This window comes from Sparus aurata, chromosome 18 (assembly GCF_900880675.1).
Source record: "Sparus aurata chromosome 18, fSpaAur1.1, whole genome shotgun sequence".
NCBI lineage: Eukaryota > Metazoa > Chordata > Actinopteri > Spariformes > Sparidae > Sparus > Sparus aurata.
This window is the reverse complement of record NC_044204.1, coordinates 6,967,318-6,980,584: the sequence shown is the minus strand read 5'-3', so window position 1 is coordinate 6,980,584 and position 13,267 is coordinate 6,967,318. Positions and strand designations below refer to the sequence as shown.

The 13,267-nt window shown below is 42.5% G+C and overlaps 1 protein-coding gene across 2 annotated transcripts in view; it reads left to right on the top strand.

Annotated features, from left to right (window-relative positions):
• fat4 (FAT atypical cadherin 4) overlaps nucleotides 1-13,267 on the top strand; it is a 118,851-nt gene that overhangs the window by 77,868 nt on the left and 27,716 nt on the right. For both annotated transcript variants that reach the window (XM_030396499.1, XM_030396498.1), the window contains exon 7: nucleotides 10,219-10,399. In XM_030396499.1, the coding sequence (XP_030252359.1) occupies nucleotides 10,219-10,399 (181 nt within the window). The remainder of the gene's footprint in view (nucleotides 1-10,218; nucleotides 10,400-13,267) is intronic.

The window sequence follows — 13,267 nt, the reverse complement described above, 5'->3', positions numbered from 1 at the left end:
TTTCGTGGTGCTCAAAGTGCCAAAAAAATGATTTTAAAATTCAAATGGCATTGTCGCTTTCCAGAAATCAGGACCCGCTTACTCAAGATAATCCTCAGACCTTGTTGTGAGCAGTTTCATGCAGGAACTATTTTCTTTCCACGCAGGAGGAAGTGAGCATCCAGGCTACTCATGGAGCTAATTAAGCTAACTAAGCTACCCTGCTGCAATTTTCAAATATAATATTTCGAGGACCACAAGCCATCTAGTTCCATTATATATGATAGAAGGCAGACATCTCTACTGATATCTCCAAACCTTTGCAACTCACATCAAAACAATCTGCATGTATAAATAGCACTACAGGTAAGAGGGAAAATATTTACGTTTGATGTTGAGGTGAACTTTCCCTTTAAGTGGGTATCTGTACATATTTGCGTGGTTCGGATTTAGATACTCGTCGTATTCGCTGTGTTTGATTGGATAGCTACCTCTTCCATTTACAGCTTATTTTGGACTGTTGTTTCAAATTTGAATTTTCTGTCTGAGAACATGAGATCATTCATATTGAGGATTTACATTAAAACCGACAAAAAGTTAATGGAAGATTTAGATTAAGCTAGTTTATGTGACAGCAGTGTGCTTGTATCTGCACATATTCTTTGTTATTTTTTTTTACATCTGTATTTGTGTTCATGTCTGCTGCCTCTGAGTTCGTGTGAGTCTGCGTGCGGTGGTGAGAGCGTCCTCGGGGCACATTGACATGCACCGTGTTTGGTCACATTTATTAAAGCGAAGGCACAGTAAATCCCTTGGCCCATGCCTATTCTGGAGGATACGGTCGCATAGAAATCCCATGTCTTTCACATGCCTCCAGCACATCACTCCATAGTGCCACACTGTTTGTATATGGCCTTTTGGCTGGTGGGTGAGGGGCAGTTTTGAGGGGGGGGGGGCTAACCGACCGCTTAGCAGATAAAGAATTTTAATGAGCATCCCTTTTTAAAAGCAGGATCTTTTATCTTCTCAAATGGCTCCCATGAATTTGGTGTATAAACCCTCCAGTCTTTTTTCCCCTCTGACTTCATTAGTTGAATGATGATCTGTCAGTCCAGCCTGTCGTCAGGTTTTGAACAAGAGCAGCAAAGGAAATCTAACCTGAGTGTATATCTGTCCATCTCTGCCATATTAAGGCTTGTAGAGCAAATTAAGTCCTGTACGATCGTTGATAACGTGGTGTTAAAACCTGGCCAGGGCAAACCTAGATCACTGTTCAACTCTTGCCACAGTAAATCTTTAATGGGGTCCATTTCTGAAGGTATCAGCCAGTCTGCAGTCTTGTGGCAACAAAAGTCTTCGCCAAATAAAATATCAGGTTCCTCAAATGAACTTTAACAGAGCAGTAACATTCTGGATCAGCTCTTAAAAAACTTTGCAGTAACAATGTGGTCTTGCAGAGTTTTTCTTTTCCCTATCGCCTGTTTTCCACTCCCATGTACACTTTAACAATGGCTGGATTTGTGTGTTTGTGTAAATAGCTTTTGGTAAGTAATGGACGAGGTTTTAAAAGGGTGGTGTGGGTTGGATGATTAGTGCTTCAACCTGGCAAGAAACACTCTTTTTATGATGTTTATTTGCTGTTTTTCTCTGAGGAGCCAGGTTAGCACATGTCGTTATATCATAACTAGTTGTAGCTGTGGCTATAGCGTTTTCTATTTGTGCAGCATGTAATGTGTACGTGAATAAGTATGGATACGCTCACTCTTAAACACTTTTCCAAAGTCATATCTTTTATGTAACCCATGTATGAACATTATAGAGTTGTATTACGAGTTATACTGCCAGTGTTTCCCACCTCTCACACTGCTTATGATCTGTTGGTATTGCCGTGTCACCATAAAATGAGAAGCAGTTACTAAATGGTCCACAGATGCACTGCTAAAAAGGGATTTCCAAATATTGAACAACACAGCAAATAAAAGTGCCATTGCAATAAAAACACAAAGGGCAAAATCACTTTATTAAATTTCATCACAGGCCCTAAAATTTGAGAGAAAGCAGTACTTTGTGTCTGTCGATATGCTTTCCTCAACCGCCTGCAAACCACCAAACCCTCTTCGTAGCATATGGAGAAGAAATTATGCAAAAGCGTTCAGATGCAGCACTCCATAAATAACTGGCGAGCTGTATAACATTTTAGGTTTAATTTGACGAATGCCTCTGAGAGTGCCGTGTTATTAGAAATATTTTTCCCCTTTATACCAGGAAGCAGCTTTTAGTGTTTGACTGAAATATCCCTTTCACTCTGTTGCTTGTTAACTGTGAGAAAACCTCTGTTTACTCTGTTATGTTTGGCAAACTGTGCAGTGGGACAGCTCGCACCCTGAACTCGGCTCCTCCGAGGCCATTCATGGGTGCTGGACGGGGTCGCATTAAAAGCAGCTTTGTCGCAAAGCAACAGGTTCTCAGAGGCAGAAAAATGTCAATTTTCCCTTGATGGCGGCCAGTTCTCTCCCCTCTGAGTAATGCTGTGTTTTATTTACGCTGTCTCTTAAGAGCACAATCTAGCCGGAGTCCATAAACCGTAATTAACCGTTTAGCCTTAAGCTTCAGGCTACAGATGGGCTGTCTTATAAATTTACACATTCATCCGTCTTCCCTAAGTCAACCTGTCCTGGACTTCTCGGTGTAATGAACCCTGTTGTTTGGACATCCCAGCTTTGCTCTTGTTTGCCAGTTTATCAATAAAACATTAGTCAATATAGATTGGAGGGAAGAGATTATCTCCTGTGCCAGCAGAGACACTCAAACCTGCTTCTTAGCACGGCTTAGACTCGCAGCAACTCACAGCCTTTCCCAGGAGGTGGGTGCTGCTGTTTCTTCCAAGTCAGCCCCCTGCGAGGCTCTCACAGCAGCGCGCGCCCTCATAGCAGCTGCAGCGGTCAAAAAACAGATAGCTTAATCGCCATTAACACATGTATTTGTACCCCCTCCGGTTCAGAAAGTATGGCCACGGCAGCTTCCTGGAGGTTAATGTGATTAGTCTGGTGGTAATGTACACTAATAAAGTGCTTAGACCCTGCCATATGTTTATGCTTGAGGCAATGCTTTTTGGGTGGAGAGGCTTAAAGAGAAAACTGTCTGTGGATCTGTAGGGTGGAGGAGGAAGGCAACAGATGGTCAGCTGCTCCGACTTTAGTCTCATGGTCCTGAAAGCTTGTTATTTCGGACACCGGTTCTTTTGGGTTATTTTGGGTTCTCCCGTTTTCTCCGTACGTGATCCATGCTGAAAACGAAGCACTCCGATCCGAAGCAATGAAACACAAGCGGACGGAATTGAATGTCAGTCCCACCGCCAGTTTTACAAGCACTTTGAGTTTCTTTGGGATTATTGTGAAATATCAGACAGTGGGCTCTGTTTTGGTTGTCCCTGCCCCAACTGTGTCATTCACAGATCTGAGGGGAATGTGCTGCTTTTAATTAAATGGTAATGGTGTTTTGATTAAAGCGCAGAGGAATCCTCGTGTGGCTCGAGCGCTTTGAGCTCCCCGACGGATTCAATTGCTTGTGTGAAACGAGGTACACTGACGCCAGCTTCTTTATCCCATAGTGTAATGGCTGCTCGCAGGATGAAAAACAGTTATCTGAATACCATCAGTCTGATGTGTTCCCGTGGAGAATACCCTCAATATTGGAGACAGGGTTATCACACGGACTTAGCTCGGGCTTATCCTTCATGGTATCCATCCCACTTCAGAGCTCAGCGACTCCAGCGCAGCTCTCCAGGGCAAAACCACCTCATGGAAACATGGTACCACAAGGTCCGGTATTTTCTTTTCGGATTGAGGGAGCATGCTCCTCTGGAATCGAATCCCATTTCCTCGTGTGCAGTAATATCCAAGATGAATTTGCATCAAATATACCCACGCGCACTTTCCTGGACTGCAAACAATTATTGGTGTTTGCTCCCAAAACTTTTTTTTTCTAGCCACCGCAAAAATTAGCGGTCTAAAAGTACGCTTATCTTGAGTCATGAGCGATGGTGTTGATAAGTTCTCGGAGTGAGGTGGATACCGATGCTGTGAGGCTGCAATCACCAGGAGAGCAGTGTCAGGTCATGGCAGTTTGCTTTCCTAAGTGACCTAAGATTAACCCCTGAAATAAGATTATGCTCAAAGCACACAGAGAGGGAGGCAAGGTAGTGCCTTGATTGGCCTATCTGGCAAACAACTGATCCACAAATTAGAGTTTGGCACTAGTTCTTTCCTGTCAAACATGCACAAGCAGAGATCTGGATATGTTCGTATGTCTCACTCATTGAAACGTTCAATTACTTGTGTATCTTTAGGCTGCAACTCCCAATTGTTTTAATCTTTTAATTGTAGGGTAAAGGAATAGTTCACCCAAAAATGTACATTCTCTGCACACGCTCATGCCGAAAGTCCAGTGAAGTTTCACAGTCGGTGCTAAATGGCATTGCAGCATTCTCTAATACAATGTAAGTACATTTGAACTTGTTTGGAAAATAAAAAAAGAAAAAAACACCAAAAATAAAACATAGAATGGCTCCAAACAGGTCCTCTGGTGTAATCCAAGTCTCTGGACAGCCTGAGATCCCAAATTGATTTGAAAAGATCCCAGCCAATGTAAAGAATTTTGACCTATTTCATTTAAATACTTTGATTAATTTATTGCTAAAACCGTCAGACATTATTGGTTGCTGAATAACCAAATTCTCGTCGCAGCTCTAATCTTGTATTTATGTGCATGGCTTTATTTCATGGAGTCTACAGTGTGCTTCATTTTCATATGTTAACCGATACAACAGGCAAATACAACAGCTTTGTTTGTATGCAGCCTTATAAAAACTAAAACATTTACTAAACTACAGCAGGATGAAAAAGAATAAAGGGTCAGGAGGCAGGATCTGCCAATGGAAAAAATACTTCTCTAACCACAGCGCAGGCAGCCACCGGTAGGCAGCTGACTTCCCGCTGCAAATTTCCACCAGCTCTCTTTCCATGGCAAAATTATGTCATTTTTCGTACAGCGGTGGGCCAGATTCAACGCTGCCAGATTTAGGCATATTTCCTCGCCATATATCCCCCCCCCCCCCTTCTTCCCTTCCTCAGCTTGAGCGGCGGCGCACGAGGTGACACCCGCCTCGCCTGCAGTCGTTTAAATCATCGAGCCTGACACTTTTCTCTGGGCTTTGCCAGATTCCAGCAAAGTCTGTTTGGAAGAGATGCTGGCATTTCTCAGCCCTCTTGGAGAGAATTCCTCTTCTGCTGAGTCACTCCCTCCGAAATAAACAGATGAAGTGGATGGAGGCTATTCTTTACATCATAAACTTTTTCTGGGTTTGTTTTTCTTACTATTACAGGTACGGTATTCCAGGGAAATGTAAGAATCGGAAACAGACGACATACTCAGCTGCGATGTTGACCCAGTTATTTGGCAACCGCAGTTGTATAAATCTTAAGAATGTCTCACCCAGACAGACAACTGTCATTTACATATATTTGCATACCTGCCAGGATATAGTGTTCCTTGATGACTAAATCTGTCAGCCCACGCAATGTAACATGATATATCTGAACTATTAACACATCGGACAGCAGGTTGAGGGCGAAACAGCTGCCAGGGGTTATGCGATATCAGTGAGCCCGAGGAGGCTAAGAAGGCACGTCTTGAGGCTGCACATGATGCTGTGACAGACGATTCGCCAAAAAAGACGGGAAAAATGCTTTGTTTGAACCCCCAGCTTGTCAGCGAAGGCGGGATCAGCACAGGTTCAGGGTCACACGGAGGAGCGTCAGGGGGCTTTGGGAGTCTTTGAGCAGATTAGGTCGTCACTAGAAGGGGGGATGGGGTGTCTTTGGTTTGTGCTTACTAAGGATTAGCTGAGGAACCAGTGTCCTGTGCCCCCCTGATGCGTTTGGTGACAGAGGCGATGCTGGTCAAAGGTCACACTGGTGGTGGTGGTGGTGGTGGTGGAGGTTGTTCGTTCTCCCAAGGCTGTAAACAGGTTGTGACATCACATCCTGCCGAAAAGTAAAACGCCTGAAAAAGAGGGCAGTGTGCTTCACATACACACAAAGGAAACACACACACACACACACTGCTCCTGCTCTTCGTGGGGAAACAATGCTATTGGAATGCAGCACCTTGAGTTTTTTGAGTTCACAGAAATATCGCAGCTGGCTGGACGTTCAAAAACAAATATTTTCTCCTTCTACCAGGTCTCTCATAGGAGCAAGGGACACATTCAGTTAACTCCCAGAGCCAGTTATCAGCCCGGCACAGAACATCTTTGATGAACAACAGTCTCAGTGAGTTGCTGACTGTCAAACACACCTTGCCTGGCAGCAGCAGCTCCAAAGCAGCGTCACAACCGGTTAACTTAAAGCGATACGGACACCTTGCTGACTTGGAACGCCACTCAATTAAGAGGATCAGCTGAAGGAGGAGCAGGAGCCGCTCTAATCTGTTGCCATGACAACCGCCCGAGTGATGGCTCAAGTCAATCCGTTCGCGTTGTGCACTTGAACGTGTGACACCACGGGCTCACTGCAGAGTAGGTGGATTAGAAAGCCGCAATCAAGTATGAAGTTGATTATCCTAAGTAATCCTGCTGACTATATTTGTTTCGGCACTTTGGGTCCTTTTGTTACATAATGTGATGATACAGTATGAACTGGATGACCTACATTATGTACCAAAGTTTAGATATCTGATTGGATTGGATTTATCTTAATTCTTAATCATTTTACACCAAATTTATCATGGGTTGACCCTGTATATATCAGCAATGATTTCCTTGTATATTGTTTACCGGCAGGATTCTCCTAATCGCAAATATTTGTAAAGGTGGAAACGCATGATCACCTCAAAATTCAACATTGCCTATATTTGGTTATAAACACAGGGTACTTAAAAAGCTAGAACTGCAGAGGCCATGACTCACTTTGGTAATGAGTCACTAAAGATTAGTGTTGTATGGCTTCTGTGCCTCTTTTGGGATAAAACTTGTTTACCGATACCTCCGTTTGTATCATTTATTTTGCTTCTGGAATTCAGCTCGGTTTACTCTGAACGAGCATGTTAGCCACTTCTGTTCTGACCAGAAACCTGGACACACGACGAGCTTTAGTGTCCAAAGTCTGTTTTTTATCATAAAGCCATGAAGTTACAGTAAACTGTCTCAAATCTTACTTTGCGAGGAATCCCCTGCCTTCCTGAAAGAAGCTGCGGTGGTCTCCAAACCCCACGATATTGTTCACATTTGTTGATCTTCACAAGGAAATTTATCCTCTCCGCCCCCCGGGAGGTCACCGCTTAGTGTCAGCAGTTTAACAGCAGCTGCGGCGCTTGTAGGGAATTTCATTTCTTTCTCAAGACACTTTGGTTGGTCCGACTGACCGTTTTAAATATTTGAGTGTCTTACCCTGCGGGGGACACACTGTATGTAAATTGTGGATAACTGTGAACCTCAATACTTTTTCAAAATCAACCAAAATGTGTCTGTAGGACCACGTTGTGTCGTGTTAAGTAGCTGTTAAATCAGTTTGTTTTTGCTTTAGATTACAACTTTAACTATTGTGAACTTGTTTCCCATCTGGTAGACACACAGCAACATTGTCTTTCATTATGAGTCAGGGTCCTGGTGGTTTTTGGTCTACAAATCTCTGCTTATTAAGCCGCTAAATGCTCCACTTTGTTCACCGGCTCGTTTTAAACTGTGTGTGTCTGCTATTTGCTACTGATAACAGCTGCAAATCCTGCTGCGAAATCAAGCTTATGAGAGCAGTGAGAGTGAACCAAAGCAGCAGAGTTGAGAATAGGACAACAAAACAGTATGCTGTAACTCTGTATACTGTAGCTCTGTCAAGTTGAGGAGAGCTGCGATGATTCTCTGGTTCGTCACCATGAGTGTCCTCTTTCACATGGGCTCATTTTTATTATTAATACCATATTATGTTTTAATTCCCCAGCGCAGGCGATAGTCGTGACCCAAGCCATTATGTTTGGACTCAGATGAACTGATCAGAATTTGGCGGTCAGAGGATAGCTGTGACCTCCCTAAACATGTTTTTAGCAGCAATTCAGGAATGACCAACAGGATGAAATGTTACAATTAATTGATGACATGTTATATCCAAAAGGGCAAGGGTCAGCTTCACTGTGCCCAGACTATGACCATATTTGACATTTGATTGAATACTGAATTGGTGACACTGATCTTATCTCTAAGTGAAGACAGCATGTTTCTTTCTGCAAATGATTCAGTGGAATCATACATGTCAATATAATGATGAGCTGTCATTTTCCCGTGAAATGGACAAATTACCTTTAAGTACAGTCTTCAGCACATATACATGTTATATGAGTATGGACAGACGTTGATATAAACTACAACTTGACTGGTGTGAGAGGAGATAATTCTAATTACCATTATCATTTGATACATTCTTATTCTCTTAATATTGCTTATAGGCACTTTAATCCTGAAGATGGCACTAGATGAAAGTTCCCGATCCATCCAGTTAGGTTGAATCACAAATAATTGGTCACACTGTCACTAAAATAAAAAGGGGCTCGCCCCCTGGGAACCTTGACTATGTGTACCAAAGTGCATGACAATCCATAATTGTTAAGATATTTCAGTCTAGATCAAAGTGGTACATTCACATTGCTACACATAGATTCATTAAATTAGCTTAGCTAAAATACCCCTAATTTATTAAGCCAGAACCTGGACAGCTGTCAATTTGTCTCAAGGCAAAAGAGTTCTGAACATTGCTCATGTTCCTTTGTTCCTTTGCCATCCTTTGGTGACATCCAGCACGACAGAAAGGAGTCATTTTATCATGTATCGTCTCAGGAGGCTGCTGAAGGAACGATAATTCATCTGACTTTCAAATGAGAGGAATTGGCTCGAAACATAATGAGCATGTTGCCCTGATTTTATCATACTTAAAGATAATCCTCGCTGGCTGAACAGTGGAGCCGCAATGTCCCTCCAGCTTTCTCTCTCTGACCCTCCAGACCTCAACACTCTCTTCTCTCAGATTCCTTATGTTTTGATTTTGCTCAGCTCACCATTAAGACTGAATCTTGGTGGCCACGGTCCAAATGTTTTTTATTATCTCTTATTAAACCAGGCCTCCATGGTACGTGAGTTCAAGCATCTGATGTTTTTAACAGCTGAGTACACAGGCACGGGAGACACAAGCTCAGGATTGTGTATGTTTTTATTTGGATGTATTATAGTTGACACGTTCACACAGATTCCTGAGGAGAGCTGCAGGAGGCAATGACTACATCTAAGAGTCGGAGAAAGTCACTCACACAGCTCCTCTCAGTCCTCAGGTGATCTCTGTCCTCATAAACAATGTAAACATATGCAAATCATTAGGAGCTCAAAGTACCAACAAGCCTTTATAGATGTCTCTAGATCCCATATTGTGACGTTCACTAACGAGGCCCAACTCGTGTTTATGTTTGGAATAAAGAACCGTCGGTTCAGCGTGCCATTTAAGGATGGATTATAAAGGCCAGCTTAAGAAAGGCAGATGTCTCGATCTTTTTTCTCCTCAGGTTTTTGTGCATTGCAGCTCATTTTTCAGCTGCAATTGATTTAAATCCATCCCCCGGGGCCCAGAGAGCCCCGTTTTCGTCACCCGCTCTGGGAGAAAAACGGTCAGATTTTTGCTGAAAATAGCACTTCTGCTCACTCAGATTCCACAGACTAACTCAGCTCAGTGCTGTTCACCTTAAAATAGATACCTCCGCTGTGGAAATTAAATCCATGAGTGTCCAAGACCCCAGGAAGGACGCCTGAAAGATTTGGTTTCAGAGACATTGAGTCCTTTTGATGTGTTCTCCACTGGCTGTGCTGCCACACCAACATGTGGCAGCACAGCGGCTGATGGAAATCCAAACTGATGGCCAGAGAAATTTGCTTGAATGAAATGCAGCAGGAATATTGCAGCTGAGCTGTCACAGGAGTAGGAATTGTTTCAGTTTGGGTCTCACTGCAAATGACAAGTCATGTACAAAAAGTGACCATGTGTCTAATAGAACTATTAACAGTGCTCACACTTTTACCAGCTTGCTATGTAATGTGAAAAGAAAGTGTAATAAGTTCTGGCTTTCTTCACTTCTTTTTACTGTGCTTAGGGAAGGAAAACCAAACTGTTACTGTCATTCATTTTTCTTTTCCTCCTTCATCTCCAGGTTCTCCGTCTTTGAGTGGAACGGGGACAGTCACAGTTCTGGTGAACGACGTGAATGATAACGTTCCCATTTTCACCTCCTCCACCTTCCACACCACCATAATGGAGGATGCCCCGACAGGGTCGGACGTGCTTCTGGTCAACAGCTCCGATGCTGATGTGGGCGTCAATGGTGTTATAAGGTACCTTTAGGCACTTCTCTGGTTCTTTTTCACGTATGCTACTTTAACACCAACATTTGCACATATATGCAGGCTCATAAAACGTGAATAGGCTTAAGAATAGGCTTTTGACCCCCTTTGCATTTCCAAGAGATAAGTTCATAGGGATAAATAGGGAACGGTTGAAAGCAGCGGATCACACACCACATCAGACTACATCCAGAAGATGTTAAACTTTTTTTTTTTTAAGTAATGGATCATTAAAATTCTGAATTTGACACATCGTTTGGATCATTCGTTTGCGTAATCAAAGCTGGTGGAAGTAGTAAGGAGTGAGACATCTTGCTTCTCTCTCATCTCTGTTGAGAGTTGTACATACTGATGAGGTAGCTGACACGGCTCAGCCAGTGATACGGAAGTCACTGGAAATAATATGGTGCTAACTTTTTTATTGTCCTTGGTTTAAGACTTACTTTCAAGCTCAGCGTTGACTGAACGATGTCCGGATGCATTTGATTCGTCTGAAATGTTTCAAGCCACACAAAACAGGCCGACATGCCTGATTTCTCTTGTTTGTTGTCTCCTCCTTTGATCTGGGTACATGGTTTTTGTTTCTAACATTTTCTGTAGAGGCCACATCGTCACGCTTTTATTCGATTGTTGAGATACAAATGTGGAACGACATGCAAAAAATATTCCCAACAGAATTCAAACTGCAGAAAATGTTGTGGTCCTTTATCCCCGAGGCATCCAGGGCCAAGACATTAAAATAGGCTTGACTTTGATGTAGTTTTGCTGATAATTCAAGGTAAGAAAGTTTTTGCAATGGATTAGATTTTGTAATTATTCACAAATAACACAGTCTTAAAATAGTTCAATTCAAAGTCCCCGGCTAGTCATAAATGTGTTTTTCTTCTTGTTCCTATGTTAAATGTTTGAGCTTCATTGTGTAGACTGATGTATGTGCAGAGGCTGTTTTCACACTCAGGTCATTCTGATTTTAAGAGGCGTGGCTACGAGCTTAATGTGTGACGTCACAAATAGCTTGAAAGCCATTCCTGGTTGAATATTCATTTTACACAAGTGTGATCTGGAAACTTGAAACTTTCAGTGCACAAACACAGAGAAAGGACTTGAAGTGAAGGAGGCATCTTCTCAGTAGCTGTTAAACTTTTGAACTGACATATTTGCATAATTATACATTTGTTTAATGAGGGAGAGAGAGCAGATGTATTTCTTTCAGGATTTTAATAGGATTATAAAACTTTTGTGGATAAAAAAACATAGCAGAAACAGATTATTAGTCAAAGTACAGTGTTTTATATGGATCTTAAAATATGCCTAGAGGGGATCTTTAAGATTGTATTTCCTTTTATAAATAAACAATGCAAAACTCAATGTTTGCACTGAGCCCGCATTCAAATCTGCTCTTTTGATTTAATTACTGCCTCCACTCTTACTGACATTAAGTTTGACAGAAGAAGCAAATACAGAAAAGAAGATAATCCTACAACAGTCACAGATTACAGAAATAACCTCATAGTTTGAATAGTTTGATTACTTCTGACTTCTGAAGGAAACAGTAAATCATTTCCACTAAAGATTTATTCCAAATGTACTTAAATTACAGACAAATTAAGAAATCAGAATTCCTTTATTAGTCCTGAAATGTGTGCGTCACTACAGACAATAAGTTTAATATAACAATAAGCACTAATAAGAAGTAAAAAATAAACAATGAAATAAAAAGTTAAGAGGAAGACCTTGAGCAGAAATATAAATAGAATCTTTATATACATTATATGTAGAAATATAAACAGTACAATTCTAAAACAGTGTGAACAGTGTCTTGTTATTAATAAATGATAAATATGAGTATGAAAATTGCCCAGTGAGTGCAAACCTAAATGAGTTATGTATACCATTTTTACATTGCACAGTACACAGTGACGTCTACTGGGTGCAGTGCTGGTTGTTGAGTCTGACAGTAGCAGGAAGGAAGGATCTGCCCAGTGCTGTGATAGTGACCTGCAGGGGTCGAGACTCCTTCACCAGCAGCAATGACAGCTTATCCATCATCCGGCTCTTTCCCACCCCCTGCACTGGTTCAAGAGGGCATCCCAGGATGGAGCTGGCCTTCTTAATAAGTTTAACAAGTCTCTTCCTATCTGCTGCCGAGATGCTGCTGCTCCAGCAGACTACTCCATAGAAAATGGCTGATGCCACCACAGAGTCATAGAAAGGAGTCAGGAGTGCCCCCTGCACTCCAAAGGACCTGAGCTTCCTCAGCAGATACAGTCTGCTTTGACCTTTCTTATAGGTTGCTGCAGTGTGATCAGTCCAGTCCAGTTTATTGTTCAGGTGAACTCCCAGGTACTTGTAAGATGTCACCATCTCAATGTCCGCTCGCTGGATGTTCAACTGTGTGCAGGGTTGTTTGTGCCTGTGGAAATCCACCACCGGCTCTTGGGTCTTCCCGGCGCTGAGCGGTGTTTCAGCTGGCACCAGTCCCTGAAGTCCTGAGTAAGTTCTCTGTAGGCTCTGTCGTCCCAGGCCTGACGAGGCTGATGATAGCAGAGTTGTCAGAAAACTTTTGTAAATGGCAGTGGGGTGATCGATGGGAGAAGTCTGCAGTGTACAGGGTGAGCAGGAAAGGGACCAGGACTGTTCTCTGTGGGGCCCCTGTACTGCAGACAACTATGTCCAACACACAGTCCTGAGGCCTCTCAGACTGTGGTTGGTTGGTGGTGTAGTTGAGGATCCAGGAAGTGAGCAACACAGGAATACAATCTATTGTGTCCATAGGACTAATGAAACCATTTTTTACAATGCAGAGGAGACCTTTGTCGCTCTGTACAGTTCCAGTAACTACCATGAGTAATCAGGTCA